We start from the raw sequence: 22359 nt of genomic DNA, 5'->3' as shown, positions 1-22359 counted from the left end.
TGTCTGCCCTCTCTCTCTCACTCAAGCTGTGGAGGTTTGTTCCTTGCCCTCAGGTGCCATTGAAGCCTAGTCTCTGATCTCTACTTCTGAGCGCTGGCCAGGAACAGCAGTGGGAGGAGCCACCCAGCGGAGGCCAGTGGGGGAGGGGAGCACAAAGGCATGTGTGTGTGTGTGTGTGTGTGTGTGTGTGTTCCCCGGCTTGCTTTCACAGCATTTTCTCCCCCACTTACCCATCCCATGGTCCTCAATACTGTGCCTTCAGGGAGAAGGGAACCCAAGGCTTGGCAAGACAGAATGGCTGCCAAAGGCCACCCCATCTAATCAGCACCAGCCTACTACGATCCAACCCCAGGTGTGAATACCTTCCTGTGAGTAGCCGAAGGAGGCTGAGCAGGGCCGAGAGGCAGAGGTGCATTTCACTGTGTGGTCTTCATCCAGCCATTTGTCCTCTCTGGGCCATGATTTCGCTGGTTTGGGGTGTGTGGTGGTAGTGGTGGGGTGTCCTCCAGTCTGAAGCCCTGTGGTCAGTCCTATCTGCTAAGCAGTGTTCGCAGTGACAGGTGTCCCCTGCCTTCCGGTTGCTTTGGCACAAATAGTATCAACACTTCACTCTCTTTTCTCTTATAGCATTGGGAAATTGACCTCCTGGGAAGATCTGCAAAATTATTCCATGCTCTCTCTTCCCTCCCTGCAGGGTCAATTTTTTTTTTTTTTTTTTTTTAGTTGTCAGCCTTCCTCCTGCCTCTGGCTTGAGCTGGTTCTTTTCTGTTTTGGTTTTTTTGTTGTTTTGTTTTCTTTCTGTTTTGGGGGTTTTTTGTTTTTGTTTTGTAGGTTTTGTGTTGTTGGGGGTTTTTGTTGTTGTTGTTGTTTTGGTTTTTTTGTTTTATTTTTTTCCGAGACAGAGTTTCTCTGTGTTAGCCTTGGTTGTCCTGGACTCACTTTGTAGACCAGGCTGGCCTCAAACTCACAACGATCCACCTGCCTCTGCCTCCCGAGTGCTGGGATTAAAGGCGTGCACCACCACCACGCCTGGCAGAACTTTTTTAAAGTTATAAATTACCTGGTAGGAAGGTGGGTAAAATTGAGAAGCAAAACTGATACTGAGCCTTTTGTTTTTTTATTTTATTTGTTTGATGTTCGTGAGCTGGCGGGGCATGGCTGACAGGGGTGTGGGGTTCCCAGAGGGCACAGGGGTAGCCAGAACCAAGGGCTGCCACATCCTCCAGCCTGTCACTTAGTCGTTCACGCAGGCACCCCGGGCCGCCCGTGCGCGCTCACTGCTGGATCCTGCGCACGCTCTGCACCTGGAAGGTGTGGGCGTGGGAGCCCCACTCCCTGAAGTGCTTGTAGTCACCCGAGTGGTGATCGCTCTCCAGAACGTACTGAAAACCTCGGTAGCCAGGAAACTGGGAGCAAACCCACCTGGAAGATGGAAGATACAGTTACCTACGCAGAGGTTCGGGAGCCAGAGCTAAGACAGGCAGAGACGCAGCAAAAAGCCCGGCCCGCTGGTGCCAGGTCCACGGCCCTGGTACTTCACACACGTGTGCGGCCTGAGATTCTCTTTCCCTCATGAGGCCTTTACCACTGCTGTTCTTCCTGGGCTACGGTGTATGGCCTCTCGAGACTGTTCACCAGTCTCCATCAGACCCTGGTTGTCCCTTTGTGGTTTTGTTGTTTGTTTGTTTGTTTGTTTGTTTTTCAAGACATGGTTTCTCTGTGTGGCCTTGGCTGTCCTGGACTCACTTTAAAGACCAGGCTCATCTCAAACTCACAGGGATCCACCTGCCTCTGCCTCCTGAGAGCTGGGATTAAAGGCGCGTGCGGCCACCACCGAGCCTAGTTGTCCCTTTGTAACAATGACAAATTTGAATAATTTTAAGATTACATTATGAGCTGTCTGCCTTCCCGACAGAGTAAGCCCTGGTGTAGGATGCCTGCAGCTCCCTGTTTTTACTAGTCCCTCAGTCTCCCCGGCAGCGCCATGCACAGACAAACCAGTGAAGGCTTACAAAAAAAGACAGGATGAGGGGACAGACTGGAAGTCTTCCTTGTCCAGCCCCCTCTCACAGTTGTTCCAAGACACGGACCCCTGCTTGCATCGTTCACAACGGGGATTCCTGACCAGCGTTCTCCGCCTTCCCTTCTCTGGACCAGGGAAGGGATCAGGAACAGTGCCAGACACATGGAGACGCATCCTGTATCTGGTTCCTTGTTCTCTAAGCAATCTTTCCACCCTCATCCTTGCCCGCAGGAGCCGAGCACCCTGGAGAAGAAGATTTCGGCTCACAGACCAGCTCTCCCTCCGGGTCCCAGTCGAGCAGGGCAGTGGTGGTACACACTTTTATTTAACCCCAGCACTCAAGAGGCAGAGGCAGGCTGATCTCTGAGAGGCCAGTTCCAGGATAGCCAGAAACACACACACACACACACACACACAACCCAGCCTTGAAAAACCAAAAAGAGGGCTGGAGAGTTGGCTTAGGGGATAAGAGCACTGACTGCTCCTCCAGAGGTCCTGAGTTCATATTTCCAGCAACCACATGGTGGCTCACAACCATCTATACTGTGATCTGCTGCCCTCTTCTGGCCTGCAGATGTACATGCAGGCAGAGCACTATATACATAATAATAAATAAATTTTTTTGTTTGTTTGTTTTTCAAGATAGGGTTTCTCCGTTTAGCTCTGGCTGTCCTGGACTTGCTGTGTAAACAAGGCTGTCCTCAAACTCACAGCAATCCACCTGCCTCTGCCTCCTGAGTGCTGGTGTGCACCACCACACCTGGCAAATAAATCTTTTAAAAAAAGAAAAACCAAAAAGAAAAAAGGAGGAAGAGGAGGAGTAGATCCAGATAGGGTGAGGTGAAGAGAAAGGCAAATCCAGAAGTTTCTGGATCCAAGGGATTATGGGGCCCACATATATCCTTTGTCCCTCAGCCAGCTTACCCTGAGTGTCCATCCCATAAATCCTGCCCGCTGCCCTCTGTGCCTCCGTTCTCTGGCACGCCGGGCACACGTCTCTACAGTGTGTGTCTCCATCCTTCCCCCATCCCTTTCTCTTGCCCTTTCACTTACGCCCCAGACTGAACGTGGAAGGAGCCCACTTCTGTGCCATCCCAGCCCATGGCCTGCAGAGACGGATAGTCATCGCTCAGTTCGCCTTTCCTGCCCAGGAAGTTCTCCTGCTCGAAGATGGTCAGCCTTGAGTCACGGTGGTTCTACAGACAGCAGAGAACTGGGTCAGACCGCCAGGTGCCAGACTGGGCACACACAGGAGCCACTGCCCCTCAATCAGCCCTTGCCTCCCAAGTCAGCCTTCTGCCCAGAGAAGACACCCCAGCATCTGTCTTTCCAGAGGAGCAAGGACAGACAGACAAGGATGGCCTCCGTTTTCCCATAGCTGTAATGTGGAGCCCACCATAGCTCCGTCTGTGGGGTGGGAGAACGATGCCTAGCTCCATCCATGCTCCAACAACAGCCGCAATGCATGATGGGGAGGAGATGACAAGTTAGGGGCAATACACAGGACCTGTCTTCCCAGCCACTCCTGCCTTCCCTGACACCCAGATTTCCCAGGGTCCTTGAACCAAAAAAATAAAAGAGGGCAGCACCTCCGACTCTAACCAGAATCGCTACAGGCTGAGGTTTCATGTTGCGGTGTAGTCACAGCATGGGTGCCGTCACCTCATTTCAAATGACAGAGACTAAAAGTCAACAGAGGAGAGAGGCCACCCACATCACTCCCTTGATGGTGCATGAGAAGCTGAGCTTTGAGGTCAGATTCCCATGTGTCCACTAGCAGTCACCCAGGGCAGCAGGCGAAAGGACTCACAGCGCAGGCCACAGGCCGGAAGGAGGTGAGCCTCTCAGCGGGGTAGGCTGTGTTACCACTCCAGGCATCCCAGCCTGGGTACTCGCCCCTCTCCAGCACATACTGCTGCCCCTGGAAGCCGGCGTGCTCAAAGCCCACCCACCTGCAGACAGACAGGGCAGACATAGTGAGAGGGAAGAGCTGCCAAGCTGGGAACTAGGTCAGGGCTCTCATGGGGGTGACTGAGCCTCGAAGGACACTTGACAATACCTTGGGTTGTGACAGCCTTACAACTTGGGGAGGGTTGCAGCGGGGGTCATTCAGCAAGAGGAGAGCAACACCACTGACAGACCACCCAGGTCACCCTACCTGACAACTGTCATGCCTAGACCTTGCTAATGCCCAGTGTGGGAAACCCTGCCTAAGCCCAGCATAGGGAATTCTGCTGAAAGCCAGCATCACTGCTGGCTTCCTGTGCCCTAGGCAGGTGCTCTGAGGCCCTCATAGATGTTTTGCCACAAAGGTCACACCATGTAGACAGGGCTCAGCCATGGGCCAACCTCAGTTTGCTGGTTCCTCATGACCCTGTCAGACACCGAGGTTGGCAGTTTGTCCTGAGCGGTCTCTCCCTCTCCCTCCCCAGGGAGGCCTCTGGGACAGCTTCTCCTGCCTTGTTCACTGCCCGTGGTAGAAAGGCCTTCCACATCCCCATCTCAAACAGGAGCGTGGAAGCAGCCCCTCCACCGGCCCCTTTTGCTTTGCATCACCCTCAGGGACAAAGAATTGAGGAGAGCTGGGTGTGGTGGCACATGGCTTTAATCCCAGCACTCTGGGAGGCAGAGGCAGGTGGATCGCTGTGAGTTTGAGGCCAGCCTGGTCTACAAAGGGAGTCCAGGACAGCCAAGGCTACACAGAGATACCCTGTCTCGAAACACCGGGGCCTTCTCAGACCTGATGGGACCTCCTCATCGAATGGGTGGGGACTGTGTGACGGTGTCCCTTACACCTGGGTAACCTGACACTCTGCAGCAGTTGGGAGGGTTGCACAGGTACAGTGAAAGCCTAGGAAGATCCTCTCGGGACATGTATAGGTTCTAGCGGCCCCCTCTAGATACCGTCTTGCCCCCCCCCACCCTCTCACCCCCACCCCGCATCCCCCCACCCCGCCAACACCATCCTGACTCGATACCCTCCAGACTCACGCTCCACTCAGAACTTTAAGTGAGCGCACGGTCTCAAAGCCAAGCTCCAGCACACTGGGACACTCCGCTGTGAATTCATGCCGTCGGCCCTGGAATCCCTCTTCATCCCACACCACCATCTGTGCAGGAGAGAAGAGAGATCTGTGGACGTCAGGGCTCTGTGAGCAGCGAGGGGCTCACCCGGGACTCAGGGTGGAGCCAAGCAGGAAAAGCAGAGGTCACACGCTCAAGTGCCTCCAGGGCCGGGTGGGGGAGCAAGGCAGACTGTGGAGTCCCGGATAGCACAGGCTCTGAGTATGGACAACCTCTGACTACCACCTCCACCCTCAACTGCTGTCAAGTAGGATGCAAGCAAAGCCTCCATTCCTCAAGGCCTTCATGGAAGACCTTTACGTGACTTGAGACAGGAGCTCACAAGGCCCAGGCTGGCCTTGAACTCACGAGATCCCACCTGTCTCTACTCCTCCAGTGGATTAATCCTCCTCTAGGATAACAGGCATGAGCCATCATACCCAGCTTTTAGTTTCTCTTTCCGAAGCCAAGCATGGTTAAGGAAATACAGCCGGAAGATTGTGTGCAGTGGCTCAGGGGTGAGGACCAGAAGCTCGGGTTGTGTGATTTGGGGCAGGTTGCTCCCCAGTCTGAGCCTTTGGCAGGTGCATGGCAGCCGGCAGCCCTCCCCCAGGAGAGGGGGGGTTCAGTGAAGCTGCCGAGGGAGCTTCTTGCATGGCTTCATCCCTCCCTTCCCAGGACACTCCTACCCTCCAGTGTCCGGCTGACTTGGTGCACTGCAGGGTCATGTTGGCCGGTCCTACAGAGAGGAGAATACCGTCATCTTCTGTCTGATTCCCAGCCGCATCCCTGACCGAAGGCTGACTCGGGCAATGTCAGACTCCAGATGGGTGCGGGTGTTCCCAGACTGGCGTGATCCCTCTCCCATCCCGCCCTCCCGCAAACGGCACCACCTCAGCCATATCTGGCTGTCATCACCCTCAGCCCCAGCTCACAGTGGGGTGCCATGCCACGGGGGGGGGGGCAGAGTGAGGTGGTTGCATCTAGCATGCACCCCACACCAACAGAGTGCTAATCTAATGCGTGGCTCTCTCGTAGTGGACTATAAGGGGAAAACAACTTGGCATTTAAATAACAGTCACAGGCAGCGGTACGGACATTTGGAGACTACCTGTACCTGGGATGCGACAGCATTCGGGGAGAGCCAGTGACATCCGCTGGGCTCCCAGTGTCATAAGATGACACCAGAGAGAGAGAAAGCTCAGCTCCAGTCCTGTCTCCCACTGATACTTACCAAGAAGGGCCCAGAGCACATGTCAGAACCAGGACCAGGCAAGGTCAGGCTCTTATAGGCAGGAAAGGGGCAGGGGCCCCAAGGGACAAACACAGACTCAGCAAGCCAGTGGTAGAAACAAAAGCCAGTCCTGGCCAAGGCCCAGGGTGGACAGTGTCAGCAGCTCTGGCTTTAGTGGGGAGGGAAGGGTGGCTTGCCCCAGGGTCAGCAAGAGAGAAGATGAGAGGTGGGCAGCCTGCTTCCGTTGCCTCTCGAGGACTCTTGACCCGGACCAGGAGATGCTGGACTTGGAGCCAAACATCACCTTGATGGCGGGTGACCTCCTGTCTCCCTGCATGATTGGAAAGACATAAGCCGGACCACGGGGCTCTGCAACTGCCCTCCTCCACCAGCCCACATGCCCCTGCCTCCTCTAGCTGTGACTTGAGGCCACTCAGTTAGAGTGGAGACAATTTGTACAGCGGGTTGGAAGGAGAGGCACTCTAAGGAAAATCCCCGGAGGCCACAGGGGCAAGGCTTTGCATAGCCAACACAGAGGTGATGCAGCCCAGCTCTTCTGAGAAGGAGGTGAGAGCGGCAGTCAGAGCCAGACCAGACCTGGCAAGGCCCTGGGAAGCATGTGTGGCTGTGTATGCATGAGCAAGGGGGCAGGAGGGGCTGCAGCTCACAAATGTGCCTCACAATCCCCTGAACTCTGCCTCTGAGAAGGAGGGGCCTATCACAGGAGAGGGTAGCACGGCAGGAACCGCTTATGATAAAACCCAGCCTTGCTGTTGGGTGACCCAGATAAAGAGCTACTCTCCGAGTCTCCCGAGGGCCAGGAAAATCGCAACACCCCTTCCTTCCTGCACCAGCAGAAGGGCTGTCACACATGCAGGACTTGGCGAAGGGTGGACCGGATGCAGCCTCCACAGGCAGCAGCTTGGCTCTGCACACTGTACCTGTGGGCTGAGTTCCTTTGAGCAGGTCCCTAATGCCTCTGAGCCTCTGTTATGGTGTGTATTAAATGGAAACAAAAAACACAAAGTGGGGGCTGGTGAGATGGCTCAGGGGGGCTACCACCAAGCCTGACTTCAGTCCTCAGGACCACAAAGTGGAGAGAGAGAGAGAGAGCTGACTCCTACAAGTTGACCTCTGACCTCCCTGTGAGCGAGCTTGCTCGCGCACACACACCACACAATAAAAAAGAAACTTTTTTTATGTTAATGGTTAGCCTGAAAGCACAGGATGACGTTGCACTGAACATGTTCCTGGTAAACGGTGTCTGTGCCTGTCCCAGGAACGCAGAGAGCTGCCTGAGTCTTAGTCACTTTTGTCATCGTTACTAGCTGTAGAAGTGCTTAGTATTATTATGAATGACCCTTCCCCCAGAAGCAGGAGCTGATGAAGTCTGGAGTGAGGAAGTTATAAAGAACAGAGTCCACAACACGGCATGGTGGTGTACACTTGTAACCCCAGCTATTAGAATATGGAGTCAGGAAGGCCAGCCTCAGCCACATAGAGAGCTTGAGCCCAGCCTGGGCTACATCAGACTCTGTCTCAACACACTAAAAAGAGGTTTAAAAAAACCTGAGTGCCAATTCCACATGACAGATGAGAAAGAGGGCTGCAAGGGGACAAAGGAGCCACCCCGCTTTCTTGTCTATAAATAGCTGGTCTGAAAACGGACTACAGAGCCACAGAGTGCTCAGAGCTGAGACCAGCAAGGGAGGCTGTCCCCCATCTCCCTGGACCTTTGGCAAGCTGCCCATTGCTAGGAGGCTAAGGGAACAAAATTGCCCCCAGTTGCCTGCCCTTGAGGCCCAGGCTTGTGGGTGGCCCCCACCGCAGGCATCTTGGCCTGAGTCCCAGTGGCTGCCCTATCCCGAGGTTCCCGGCTTGCCCTTCAAGGCCTTGGCCCAGGATGAAAGGCAGAGAGGAGACTAGCAGGGAGAGGGGCTCATGAATAGAGAGACTAGGCCAGCCCTGCTCCCAGGCCAGGGTGACCACAAGATAGAGATAGTCTACACAGGGGTCCTGGGCTCCCCCAAAGAAGAAAGGCTCTCTCAGAAGATGAATTCACCCTACTGAGGCTGGGGACACAGGATTCAGGTGGCCCAACCTGGCCAGTTTCCAACCCCACTCGGCTTTGAGTTCACACTGCGGACAAGGGTGTTCTCTGTGGGCCTCAGTTACTTTGGTGGAAATGGTGGGGCCACTTGGGGTTCACTGGCCTACTAGGATCATGCCTACCCTGCTTTCTCCTTTGCCCGGGCTCCTTCTGTCTCTCAGTTTCGTGTCTCCTCCATCTCCTTTTCTCTCTTCCACTCTACAGCCTTTATCTCTGTCCTTACCTCAGATGTCCAATACCTCTGTCTCCCCGCCTCTTCAGGGCACACTGGCACCTCCGTTCTGTCCTGACATTGATAGGGACCTGCGAGGGCCCAGACCCTGCATGAAGTGCTGGCCCCTTTGCCCAGTCAGGTGCAGTGGGATGGGAGGCCACTCAGAAGCTCTGTGTTCCTGGGCAGCACCCCTAGGGTCAGACAGTGGCGAGCAGTTAGGAAGGGCCCGGGCCTTGAATGCTTGAGCCAGAGACCCAGCCCCACCCATCTCCCCCGAGAACAGGGAAGGCTGGCAGGCCTCAGTCAGGGCCCAGGTTGGATGGCCACTGCCAGCCTGCTTGCTGTGGCCGGTACTGGCTTCTGCATCCATCCTTCCTCATCCAAGAAGTGGGGAGGGGGGTGATGGGAGCCAGGGCAGGGCAGCTGGGCTGCTGCGGCCTGGAGAGTGCAATCACAGAGCCCAGAGGCTGCTGGGGAATGGGCTGTGGCTTGACACCCTGCCTTGTGTTTGTTTTCACTCATCCTCTTTAGTCCTATCCAGCATCCCACGGGGAGACATGTCACCTGTGCCCATAGACTGAGGCCCCTGGAGGTGGAAACTTCTAAAGCCATGCCATGCATGGTGCCTGAGCCAGGATGCATCAGAGGTCACCTCCTCCCCAGTGCCCCTTCCCTACCCCAGGAGGGCAGCCAGAAGGGCCCTGGGCCTGTCTCCAGCCAGAGTAATGGGGACAGGAGTCAGGGTAGGGCTGGGGCCAGGGCTTCTCTGTGTTCCAGGCCCACAATGGAAAGTGCTAGCCTGTGCAGCAGTGGCACAGAGCCGGCCTCGGCCCCTGCCCAGGTTTGCTGAGCCAGCAGCCTCTTTGTGCTGTACACTATAGGCCCTGGTGTCTGCCAGGCTATAAAATGGGGGGTCGGCCCCGAGGCACCCACAGCACCCGCCTGTCCTCCAACACAGGTAAGAGGAACTGCCACACTGCCAGAGAACTGGGGGGGGGGGGTGAGGAAAGATGGGAATAAAGGGAGGGAAGAATGGAGAGTGATGGAGAGAGAGAGAGAGAGGGAGGGAGGGAGGGAGAGGAAGAACAGAGCTGGGAGAAAGCAAAACCCAGAACTGTTGCTGGAGCATACTTGGTTATCCAGCATTCTGGAGGCTGAGGCAGGAGGATTGTTGAAAATTGGAGGCTAGCCTGGGCTACAGAGTGGGACCACATCTCAAAAATTAAAAAAACAAACAAACAGGATGAGAGGTGGGGAGGGAGGAAGCAATGGTGGAAGTCCCCAGCTGGAAAGGCAGAAAGGAAGCCGACTACGGGGAAGGAGAAGGAACACATGGCCGGGAAAGGAGCCCAGCCTCTGAGGAGTGTTTCCCAGAACCCAGCCAAGGTTGAGGGTAGCTAAAACTCCTGATGTGGTCCAGATGTGCGGGTAGCAGACCAGCCAGTCCTCCTGAGAAAAGCAGGGGGGCGGGGGGGGAGTATGCTAGCCCCAGCTAGAGAGAGGATGTCCCGAGCCCACCTGGACCCAGGGTGCTTGCTCTGGACCCCAAGCATTCCAGAGGTTTGTAAATTATCCGCACGGCCTTTGGTACACTTCTCCTGGGGGACAAAGCAGGCAGGCGTGACCTGTGCCAAGAAGTCTGTGTTCCTTGAGGGACCGGTGGAGCTGACCAGAGTCACCCAACGCCCACAGGCACAGGTCTGGCGTGGAGCTCCGGAAGCACAGTACTCCTTCCTCTTGGGCCGCTCAGTCCTGAGCGAGCGCCAGGCTGCTATTTGCACACCCACATCTGCCCTCAGAGGATGCCAGGGCCGGATGGCTGGGAGAGGTTCAGGACACGCACGCACACACAGAGACACTTGCACTCACCCTCTGAACAGATGTTGGCTGAGAAGGGGCCATGCGCCTGGCGCAGAGCCAAGCACTAAGCAGCTATCGAAGGCAGCAGTGTTTACAAGGCTGCATTTAGTAACCCAGGTGCCTGTCCATCTGCTGGCTCAGATGGGAGCTGACTGCCGCGGTGGGCCGCCTTCACTCCAGCGAGGCTCTAGACGGGGACCGTGACCCCCAGCTAGCCACAGTTAAGGTCATGATGCGGACCCCAGAGAACACTTCTGAGTGTGACTGTCACTCACCTGGTGAGGCAAAGCCAGGCTACAGACAGATGTGACAGTGACCAAGCAGAAGGGGACGAGGAAGGGAAGGGCAGAGTGCGGCGCTAAACCCAGGGAAACAGCTCAGGGGAGGAGGAGCATCCAGAGAAGAGCGTGGCTGTCCCCACACAAGAGCCAAGGGGAAACCAAAAGTTTCAACGCTGCTTCCCAGGGACCAATGGCTGAAGAGTGCCCCCACACACAAATCACCCAGCCCAAAGACTTCCTTTTCTCTTTGCAGCATCACGAGCCATGTCTCAGCCTGCCAAGGCCGCAGCCACCACGGCGGTGAACCCAGGGCCTGAGGGCAAGGGCAAGGGGACCCCATCCACAGGGCCAGCCCCAGCCCCTGGCCCCACTTCCCTCCCAGCTTCTGTGCCCAGGCCCATTGCCAAAGTAGGAGACCTGCCACCTGGGAGCTACAGGGTAAGGGTGTGGCGGCTGGGCTTTACTGATCCCCCTCCTCCTCTCCCTCCTCCTCTCCCTCCTCCTCTCCCTCCTCCTCATCCCTCCTCCTCATCCCTCCTCCTCATCCCTCCTCATTCTCTCCCTCTTCTCTCCTTTCTGGGTTTTGGAGTCTCTGACTTTTTTTTTAAAGATGTATTTATTATTTATACAGTACTGTGCTCACATGTGTGTCTGCCTGCCAGAAGAGGGCACCAGATCTCATTGTAGATGGTTGTGAACCACCACGTGGTTGCTGGGAATTGAACTCATGACCTTTGGAAGAGTAGATAGTGCTCTTAACTTCTGAGCCATCTCTCCAGCCCTGAGTCTCTGACTCTTTATGCTGTGCATCCTCCCTGGCCTGCTTCCCATCCTCCCTGGCCTGCTCCCCATCCTCCCTGACCTGCTCCCCATCCTCCCTGACCTGCTCCCCATCCTCCCTGACCTGCTCCCCATCCTCCCTGGCCTGCTCCCCATCCTCCCTGACCTGCTCCCCATCCTCCCTGGCCTGCTCCCCATCCTCCCTGACCTGCTCCCCATCCTCCCTGGTCTGCTCCCCACCCTCCCTGACCTGCTCCCCATCCTCCCTGACCTGCTCCCCATCCTCCCCGGCCTGCTCCCCATCCTCCCTGGCCTGCTCCCCATCTTCCCTGACCTGCTTCCCATCCTCCCTGACCTGCTTCCCATCCTCCCTGGCCTGCTCCCCATCCTCCCTGGCCTGCTCCCCATCCTCCCCAGCCTGCTCCCCATCCTCCCCACCCTGCTCCCCATCCTCCCCACCCTGCTCCCCATCCTCCCCACCCTGCTCCCCATCCTCCCCACCCTGCTCCCCATCCTCCCCACCCTGCTCCCCATCCTCCCTGACCTGCTCCCCATCCTCCCCACCCTGCTCCCTATCCTCCCCACCCTGCTCCCCATCCTCCCTGGCCTGCTCCCCATCCTCCCCGGCCTGCCCCCCATCTTCCCTGACCTGCTTCCCATCCTCCCTGACCTGCTTCCCATCCTCCCTGACCTGCTTCCCATCCTCCCTGGCCTGCTCCCCATCCTCCCTGGCCTGCTCCCCATCTTCCCTGACCTGCTCCCCATCCTCCCCAGCCTGCTCCCCATCCTCCCCACCCTGCTCCCTATCCTCCCTGGCCTGCTCTCCATCCTCCCCAGCCTGCTCCCCATCCTCCCCACCCTGCTCCCCATCCTCCCTGGCCTGCTCTCCATCCTCCCTGACCTGCTCCCCATCCTCCCCAGCCTGCTCCCCATCCTCCCCACCCTGCTCCCCATCCTCCCCAGCCTGCTCCCCATCCTCCCTGGCCTGCTCCTCATCCTCCCTGACCTGCTCTCCATCCTCCCTGGCCTCTTCCTTCCCGGTCTGGGAACCTCGGGGGTCCCACATGCCTGGGAGAAAAGGAAATCCACTCTAGAGTGCGATGCAGCCCTCCCTGCTGCCAGGCTGCGTGTGGGCGCTCAGAGATGGCACAGCCAGAAACAGGAGAGGAGTGTTCTGGGTGGCAGAGGTCACTCATTCCAGGAGACCCACCAGGCCTCCAGGCCACCTGGCTGACCTCTGACCTGGAAATTCTCCCCCCAGGTCCAGGTTGGGGGCTCCTGGAGAGCCTGACTCTTGGAGCTCTCTTGTCAGACAGAGACTTTATGACTCACACCCCTGGTCTGGATGTAGTGGTTCTGATTTGTGCTAATGCATTTAACCGTTGGCTCAAGTTTACTTTTGAACAAGGTAGCAAGTGCCCATATATAAAGCTAAGATTTGGTGAAAACTACCTGGCCCTAAGCGTCCCTCAGGGCCCCACTCCCATGGTCTCCCCAACTCCAAGCATCTGCCACATGCACCTGGTGCTGGGTAGGTGCCTTGACCCTGTGCGGGACAGAAAGTGGGTAAAACTCTAAGTGAGAGGTGCAGAGATGGGGGTGGGGTGTGGGGGAGGGGGAGGGGCTGCCCGTGCTCTGGGGTTACGGAGTAGTGAGTCCTTCCTACATTACGGTCCACAGAGAAGGAAATTGCTCAGGCCCTTCCCTGAGGGAACCCTTTGGGGGTGGGGATTGTGGGGGAGGAAAAGGAAAGAAGAGGAGGAAGAGGAAGGAAAGGAGGAGAAGGGAGAGGAGGATGAAGAGGAAGAGGGGGAGAAGAGAGAAAGAGAAAAAGGAGGAGGAGGGTGAGGGTTGAGGAGGAGGGAGACTCAGAGGCGGTGGCTGTACCTGGCTGTAAGGGATGTCGCAATGGAAGACACTCAGGGCAGAGGAGGAGCAATCCCTGAGGCCTTCCTGGTGAAAGTGGCTTCTGCACCTAGAGCAGGGTCAGGGCCACACATGTAGCCTAGGATATGAGTTAGGAAGTGGAAGTCCACGTTGGAGTCACGCCAGGCTGAGAAATAACATAGAGAACAAACTAGAAGGTCCTAGCCTAAGAAGGGCTTAGTCCTACCACCTGGTGGCTGAGGCTGGAAGGTCACATGCTGAAGGCTAGCCCAAGTTACAGAATACACTCCAGGTCAGTCTAGGCCACATAGAGAGACCTTGGATCGGAGACACGGGTCCCCATCCCTTTCCCCGACACTGGGACCGACCGATATTGAGTTCAGTAGCAGAGAGACCAGAGGCCAGGCACATCCACACACACTGAGGCTCATGGCATCCAGACCCCACCAGCTTTGATTGACAGATGCCCTTCAAGGATTGCTTCCTTTGCGGGGTCAGGGTCATGGAACTTCATTCTGTTGACCGGGTTTCGGGGGGCTTCTCTCTGCAGCTGGTTGTCTTCGAGCAGGAAAACTTCCAGGGCCGTCGGGTGGAATTTTCGGGGGAGTGCCTGAACCTGGGGGACCGTGGCTTCGACAGAGTGCGCAGCCTGATCGTCATCTCGGGACCGTGAGTGCTGGAGGGGGAGGGGCGGTCTCCACCACAAACACCCGGCAGTCTGCGCCTTGGCCATTCCTTAGTCTGCCTGCAAACCCTGGAGGCAGGGGTATGATGCTCCCTCGTTGACAGATGACCCTAACAGTATTAGGCTACCATGCTGCTGCCAACACGGGGAGAACCACATATCCCCAGCCATCCTCTCCCCAAAAATACCTATAGTGTAAGAAGCAGGTGTGTGGCATGTCACCAGAAGGGCACCAGGTTGTCTGAGAGAGGGCTACCCTCCTCCCCTGGCAACAGACATGGGAGCCCGAGGCTCTGAAGGGCTGAGTCAATGGGTGAAGTCACCCATGCTGAGTGGCCGAGCCCATGGCAGTTTCAGGCTGTTGGACTTCACAGCAGGATACTTCTTCCCAGGGCTAGCTGCCCTGAGCTGAGGCCTCGTGACCCCACTATTGTTTCCCTACTCTGAAGCTGTCCAAGGGCTGTGGCCAGCCAGTGTTTAAGTCATCTCAGACCATCTATGATGTGGATTCAAGGTCAGATTTAGATCAGACCTATCGCCTTCCTGCGTCTTGTTCAGTCTCTAAGCCGCGGTTTCCTTGACTCTGAAACAAGAGCAGTCAGAATGATTCTGAGGCAAAGTGTGGTTGGCACTGTAGACGTTCAAGTATGGCAGGTGACAGTGGTGACCGGCTACCTTCCCCCACTGCCCTGTGAGTCTCAGAGCATGCCTAGGTCTAAGTTCTGGTTCCGGGGCTGCTCAGGCCTCTTGCGCCCACTCCGTCCCCCATGCGGTGAGCCTCAAGTCAGCTCCGCCTATCCCCCAAGCCCATCTGGGACAGGAACCGCTGGATGTGGCTATCTTGAGGTTTCAGGATGTTTGGGATGCTGGTGACTCAAGGCCAGAGTATTTCTCTTCAAAAAGAGGGACAGCTATGCCCACGCTGTGTTTTTGGTGTTCCCGGGGTTGTGCCCCCACAGGAACAGACCAAGGTCTGAGAGCCAGGGGCAAGGGCTGTGGCAGGATCAGCAGGCACGTGGGAAGAAAGGACGAAGAGGAGGTGAGCAGGCAAAAAGAGGAAAGACAGGGACTCAGCAGACCCTATGCACCATGGGCCTTGTACCGTGAGACCCAGGAGACCTCACCCGTAACCCGACACCATGGCATGACTTGGGTTGGGCACCACTTCCCAGGCTGAGGCTCCATGTCCGCATTTGACTCCTGCCCTCCTCTTCTTCTTGCTCAAAGGAACCACAGGCAATGAGGAAGGGCAGCGGGACATATACCTCACATTTCTCACTGCTGACTGGGTCCCTCGTGAGCCACCCAAAGAGCACAGAGGAGTGTGGTGGGAGAGAAGCAGGCGGCAAGAGCGCATCTGTCTTGCCTTTTCATAAGCAACAGCATCTCCCCCATCTTAGTCATGGATGAGATTACAGTGTGAATCTCATGTTGGGTCGGCCTCACGACTTCCCTGATTTCAGACCCTCAAAACTTCCCAGTGATGCAGGTATAGCCATGTCTCCTCCCTCACTGAAGTCTGACAGCCTTCAGAGACTGCTCCAGATCATGTGGTGAACAGTCAGTGATGAGACAGGGCTAGAACTCAGGTCTGTGGTTTCCCACGTCTCTCGTCTTCATACCTGTGTGGCACCACATTCTGAGGTTCCCTTCCTGTCTACCCACTCTACCTGGCACATGTATCACCAATCTGTCTGTGCTTCCATCTATAGACCAATCCATCGGGTCACTGGCCTTGTATCCATCATTCTCTTTTATTAATCTTTTCATGCCTATATCTGTTTATTTGTTCCTTCATCCATCTAACCGGCCATCTACACATCTATCCTCCTGTCGTTACCTACCCATCTATTCATCTATCTACCCATACACCCACCCATTCACCTACATATCCATCCATCCACATATATAGCCATCCATCTATCAACTCATCCATTTATCCGCCCATCCATCTATTACCCACCCATCCATCTGTCTATCCACCCAGCAGCCATCCATCCACCCACCCACACATCCACCCACCCACCCAACCATCCACCCACCCACCCACCCATCCATCCATACACCCATCCATCCACCCATCCATCCACCCATCCATCTACCCATCCATCCACCCATCCATCCACCCATCCATCCATCCACTCATCCATCCACCCATCCATCCACCCATCCACCCATCCATCCACTCATCCATCCACCCATCCATCTACCCATCCATCCACCCATCCATCCACCCATCCATCCATCCACTCATCCATCCACCCATCCATCCACCCATCCATCCACTCATCCATCCACCCATCCATCCACCCATTCATCCATCCATCCACCCACCCATCCATCCATCCATCCATCCACCCATCCATCCACTCATCCATCCACCCATCCATCCATCCATCCATCCATCCACTCATCCACCCATCCATCCATCCATCTATCCATCCATCCACCCATCCATCCATCCATCCACCCATTCACCCTTTGATCTTCTCCAGTCTGCTAAAACCACCTCAGTTGACTTTTTTGAGGACAAGTCCATATCTTCCCTTCTGCCACTTCAGTCTAGTTGATTCATCCCTCAGACAAGGTCAAGAGGCTCCTGGGGTGCTTCTGTGAGTCTCAGCTCATGAGAGTGCGTCTCCTCATTGCTGTCTTTCTGGTGAGAAGGTGCCAGCGGCCCTCAGGAAGATTTCTGTTGAGTCTCTCTTGCTTCTTCAGAATTCCAAACATATAGAGTAAGGCTCACCACCTCCATGATCTTTGCTTTAATTTTCCTAGTCAGAACTTACTGAAAGAGCCCCTGTAGATTTTAAATGTCCAATTAACTCTTTGTTTGAGTTCGAGGCCAGCCTGGTCTACAAAGCAAGTCCAGGACAGTGAAGGCTACACAGAGAAACCCTATCTCCAAAAACAAAAACAAAAACAAAAACAAAAACAAAACACCAAAAAACCAATTTACTCTTTGTGAAAGATGGAGCCCTCTGCATGCGCCATCACACCACTAGAGTTCAGCGGGTGCCCGGGACTCACTACCACACTCACTCAAGCTGTGGAGCTCTGGCTGCCAGGCTAGCTCTCAGCAGAGGTGAATTAATTCTTCTCTCATATCTGAACTTCTGGGACTAATCACTTTTGCTTCCTTTGATTTTGCTTCCTTGGTTAGAGACGGGGTCTCGCTGTATAGCCCAGGCTACCACAGACATCATGATCTTGCTGCTGTTCCCCTGTGCTGGCACTGCAGCCTGACTCCTGGCTTTCATTTTAAATGATCTTTGTTTGTTTGTTTGTTTGTTTTTTGTTTTTTGTTTTTTGTTTTTTGAGACAGGGTTTCTCTGTGTAGCCTTGGCTGTCCTGGACTCGCTTTGTAGACCAGGCTGGCCTCGAACTCACAGAGATCCACCTGCCTCTGCCTCCTGAGTGCTGGGGTTAAAGGATTGTGCCACCACAGCCCGGCTTAAATGATCCTTTGAACACCAGCTTGCACCACTCTGCTAATCGGAAACCTATCTCTGTTGTAAGTCACCTATGAAAGGCCTTGCTTTGAACCCAAAGCAGTACCTCGTACCCGGCCTGCAACAGGGCTGGGACTGGTTCCTATTCCTCCCATAGTTGGAAAGAAGTAGCCAGGGGGTGTTAGAGTCACTTGAGCAGCAAGCTGGGCTTTTGTCCCAGCTGTTCGATAAGTTCGCTGGCCCCAGGTCCTTACAGTATTTAAGGCCGTGTGAATCCTATATTTGTCAATAATAATAATAATAAAATAATAATAATAATAATAATAATAATAATAATAATAATAATTTGCTGAAATAACTGCACACAGTATCTCACTTAATCCTTCACCAACTCCAAAAACTGTTAGTGTGGATGACGTGATGAAGACTGGGAGAGAGGAAGCTACTTGTCCGAAGTCACACGGGTGTAGCGCAGAATAAAACCCAGACCCATGGGACCCACAAAAAGGTTTTCTTTTTGGTGCCTGGGCTGCTGTGCAAGAAGAGGTGGGAGACAAGACGAGGAGGGCGCTTGCTGACACTTTCTCCTTTCTGTCTCTGTCTGGCTCGGTCCTTGTGTTCAGCTGGGTGGCCTTTGAGCAATCTGCCTTCCGTGGGGAGATGTTCGTCCTGGAGAAGGGCGAGTATCCACGCTGGGACACCTGGACCAGCAGTTACCGCAGTGACCGGCTCATGTCCTTCCGGCCCGTCAGGATGGTGAGTGGCCGGGATGCGGGGCAGAGGTCTACGGTGCGGACAGAAGCCTGGTGATCTCTAGTTGTCCAGAAACAGGCTCCCTTGCCCTCTGCAATGCCCTGCCCCGCCTGTGAGCGGTGATACAGATGCAAGATGCATCTCTGCTGTGTGGGTTGCGAGTTGTGCTTCCGGAGACTGAGCAGACATCTCAGTGTGTTCCTTGATTCTCCTGCAGAAGGTCAGGCTCCTGGCTGCGCACCATACACCCTGGCGAGCTTGTCGTCCGCCTGGGATACTCAACATGCAGAGTGAAGTCTGTGCTATGGTTGGGTGTGGTGGCACACATCTTTAATACCAGCACTCAGGAGGCAGAGGCAGGTGGATGGCTGTGAGTTCGAGGCCAGCCTGGTCTACAAAGTGAGTCCAGGACAGCCAAGGCTACACACAGAGAAACACTGTCTTGAAAAACAACAACAACAAAAGAGTTCACATCTAGTATTGGCTACAAGTGAGACCTTGTTGAAAAAAGGAGGAAAAGAAGGAAGGAAGGAAGGAAGGGAGGAAGGAAGGAAGGAAGGAAAAAGTCATGAAGTGGTTAGGAAAGGGACTTTGGGGGAAGATGGTTGTAACATCGTGACAATATGAAAACATGCTGAATTAACCTCCTGATGTTTAGATCAGAGTAAAGGAGCTGACTCTGGATTGCGCAGGCAGGCCCCACATGGTGCTTCGCTTTCCCAGAATTATGAATTGGTTATGAGTCATGAGCCAATTACTTCTTACTCATGCGTGCCAGGTTCTGAGGGCAGCGACTCTCACCTCTGAGGTGGGAATGTCTGGGAAGAAAGCGCGTTCATGGAGGCTCACTCGGGACTGTGAGGCACTCCTGGTGCATCTTCCCTTAACACCACCACACATCCTCTTCCAGGGGCGTTCGCTGTCCAGCACAGCAGCCTTTGCCTCTGCCTTCTCTTGTGCTCAGTGTGACCTCTGCCCCACTTCCCTTCTCCAACTACCGTACTCCTACTTGACCTACAAAGCCCCGCTTAAATTCTATTCACTTATGACACCTCCTTGGATCCCCTCCCCCTCCTCTGGAAGAGTTAACTGACTGTGTACACAGAAGGATACGTTTGTGCTCTCCCCTCATTCCCTAGTTAACAATGGTGACTAAGGTACGCCTTTACTGAGCACCTGCTGTATGTGGGTGCTTTCTCTCCCTTGTGTGGAATCTGTAGAGCAGCCCTAGTAGACAGAAGACATCACAACACTCATTATAACAGTAAGGAAACTGAGACCCAAACATAGAAAATGAAGGTTGGCTTCCTGCACAGCAGGGCCTCACTCTGGGCTGCTCGCTGCTGCTCGACTCTGCCTCTGTGGCACTGGTCCGGGGCTCAGTGGCAGAGCTCTTGCCTAGGGTGCAGCAGGACCTAGGTTCCGCCCGCAGCTCCACAAGACACGAAAAATCAAACTTACAGCCAACACCGGATCACCAGTTCCAGCCAGGACTCCCGTGCTGACGTCCAGGGGTGTGCTGCAGCATCTTCCAGAGCTACTGCTCGGCCACCAAGTGTCTCAGTCACAGTGCCGTGGGCAAGGCAGCAGCAGAGCCTCCCGTTCTGTGGGAGGATGCGCTGGGGCTTGAAGGGCAGTGTGAGAAGCCCAAGGTACCGGGTGTGAGGGCCACAGTCAGGACTCAAACCCAGATCCATGCTCCGCGGGCCCTTCACAGGCCACGGTCCACTGTAGCTCAAGCCGATTAGAACGTCGTATAAGGAGACATTGGCTGGGGCTCCCCAGTGCCTCAGAGACACTGCTGGGAATTAGGAACTGCGCTTCTCTGAAAGCTGCCATCCCTTGCTGACCCTGTGGTGTAAATCAAGCTTGCCCTCTCAGACCTCTGTGCTGCTGCAGGGGTGCCACACACTTCCATGTACGAACTCAAGCCTGTGTGGATGAGGTCGTTTTATCCTCGGTGGTCTTCTGAGATGTAGCAACCATATGGTCTCTTCCCAGCTGAGGAGGCTCCTCCCTGGACAAGCCCTCGGGGTCCCTCCCCTCCTCTTTCTCCCCCCACCCCCACACTACTTCCATTTCTGACTGGTCTCCACAGGATCCCCAGGAACATAAGATCTGCCTGTTTGAAGGGGCCAACTTCAAGGGCAACACCATGGAGATCCAAGAGGATGACGTGCCCAGCCTCTGGGTGTATGGCTTCTGTGACCGTGTGGGCAGCGTGACCGTCTCCGGTGGCACGTAAGCATCCCGCAGCAAGTGCAGGGTCAGAAGTGCAGGGTCAGGTCCCTAGGAAAGGGAAGGACCTTGTAACGATACACACCCGCGCATGCACACGTGGGCACGCGCGCGCATGTGTGCACGCACATGCTCTCCAGCCCATGCACGCACACACACGTTCACTCACACACATGCACACACACACACACACACACACACACACACACACATACACACACACACACACACACACACACACACACACGCACAGTCCTTCAGGACTAGGTCCTGGGGTTCTGACAACAGATCCCATGGCTCTGGGACATGTGACAAGTTCCACCTCATTCTCAATACTAGGCCACAGAAGGAGAGAATTGCAGCTGCTTAGGAGTAATGAGGCTGTGGCCAGAGGGTAGGTCCAGCAGAGGTCCCTGGGTGGGACGGCACCCTGTCTGCACCTCAGCGTTGCTGGCTGCACAATGTGTGGGTGGGACTCCTTCATCCACTTTGGGATCTGAGGTTCGCAAGCAGAGCCCTATAACCTACTTCCACGAGAGCCTGGGAAGGGTCAGATGCCTCACCTCCTAGGACTGTCGAGATAAATGGCCCTTTCTGCCTTCCTACAGTGGTAGCCTTTTCCCAGCTCTCCTTCCCTTCTCCCCTGGAACCCGTGCCCTTCTCATCTGGCCCCTCAGGGTTCGGAGTCTTATATGAGAGCCTGGCACGTGTTGGTCACAGAAGAGAGGCTAGGACTGAGGCCACGCTCTGCTTAGAGGGGGTTCTTCTGCCCAGTGCTGGAGACACCGGTGTGCTCTGTACTTTGTGGACATGGTCCAGCCTGGGCTCCCATCCTCTATCAGGGTGGAAGGAAGTGGGTGGGATCCAGCTCTCCCCCCAGAGAAACCGGCTAATGACAAGACAGCAGGTGAGAGAAGGGCTTGGAAGTGTTCAGGCAAGGACTGAACTCAGAGCCAATCACTGACCACGCTGCACCCACCCGTCAAATAAAGTGAGTCCTCATCAGACATGGAAGGAACAGGGTCCCCACCATCCCCACCCCGCAGAGGGTAAACTGAGGCCCACACAGCTCAGCTTCTGGGCCTGACTCCTGGTTGTCTGGTGCTGGATAGTGTTTATAGTAGCCACAGAGACTCAGTGATATGAAAGACACAGCTCCTGATGCCTGGTCCTCATCGGCTGGGACCTCAAGCCTCGTGTACCAAACTCAGTTCTTCTCCGGCAAGCCCAGTGTCACCCTTTCCCATGGGTGTGGACCGGCTGCCTGTAGTGGGGGGGGGCAGTCACTCCATCTGGTTCCACATGACTGTGCCCACTTTTCAGAGAAGGATACTAAGGCCTATCAGAAAAGGGGACAGGCCCCGTACACAGGGCAGGAAGGGCCAAGCCAGGGCAGGTGTGTGGCCACTACTGGGTGGTGAAAAAGATCCCAGGGTCGGGGAGGGGACCCTGGTCACCCCTATACCTTCCCTGCTCTCTTCCCAGATGGGTTGGCTACCAGTACCCAGGCTACCGAGGCTACCAGTATCTGCTGGAGCCTGGCGACTTCCGACACTGGAACGAGTGGGGTGCCTTCCAGCCACAGATGCAGGCTGTGCGGCGCCTGCGGGACCGCCAATGGCATCAAGAGGGCTGCTTCCCTGTGCTGGCCTCCGAACCCCCCAAGTGAACCAAGCTCCACCTGTCCCTCCTGCAGCCCTCCCCGCCTTATTGTCCCATCTTCCCCTGCTAATAAAAGTTCCCACAGCCGAAATATCCTTGGGTCTATGAACAGTGCGT

General features: G+C 55.3%; 2 protein-coding genes across 3 annotated transcripts; one reads left to right on the top strand and one right to left on the bottom strand.

Moving 5' to 3' along the window:
* Window positions 1–1119: 1119 nt before the first annotated feature.
* Window positions 1120–10543, bottom strand: CRYBA4 (crystallin beta A4). 2 transcript variants are annotated; one of them, XM_084762614.1, is made up of 6 exons: window positions 10514–10543; window positions 5776–5825; window positions 5015–5133; window positions 3834–3975; window positions 3077–3219; window positions 1120–1422 (listed from the first exon to the last, which is right to left on the bottom strand). In XM_084762614.1, the coding sequence occupies exons 2-6, from the start codon at window positions 5812–5814 to the stop codon at window positions 1275–1277; spliced, it is 591 nt and encodes a 196-aa protein (XP_084618740.1). In that variant the 5' UTR covers window positions 5815–5825; window positions 10514–10543; the 3' UTR covers window positions 1120–1274. The 2 variants fall into 2 exon arrangements, with proteins under 2 accessions (XP_084618740.1, XP_084618741.1); XM_084762615.1 differs by lacking the exon at window positions 10514–10543 and adding an exon at window positions 6625–6665.
* On the top strand, window positions 9503–22320 carry CRYBB1 (crystallin beta B1). The gene is made up of 6 exons (XM_084762613.1): window positions 9503–9602; window positions 11039–11223; window positions 14003–14121; window positions 18213–18345; window positions 20441–20583; window positions 22066–22320. The coding sequence occupies exons 1-6, from the start codon at window positions 9551–9553 to the stop codon at window positions 22247–22249; spliced, it is 816 nt and encodes a 271-aa protein (XP_084618739.1). The 5' UTR covers window positions 9503–9550; the 3' UTR covers window positions 22250–22320.
* Window positions 22321–22359: the final 39 nt, after the last annotated feature.

Source organism: Acomys minous (assembly GCF_964271855.1).
Source record: "Acomys minous genome assembly, chromosome: 16".
In the NCBI taxonomy this organism is placed as follows: domain Eukaryota; kingdom Metazoa; phylum Chordata; class Mammalia; order Rodentia; family Muridae; genus Acomys; species Acomys minous.
This window is presented reverse-complemented; position numbering and strand designations above follow the sequence as displayed.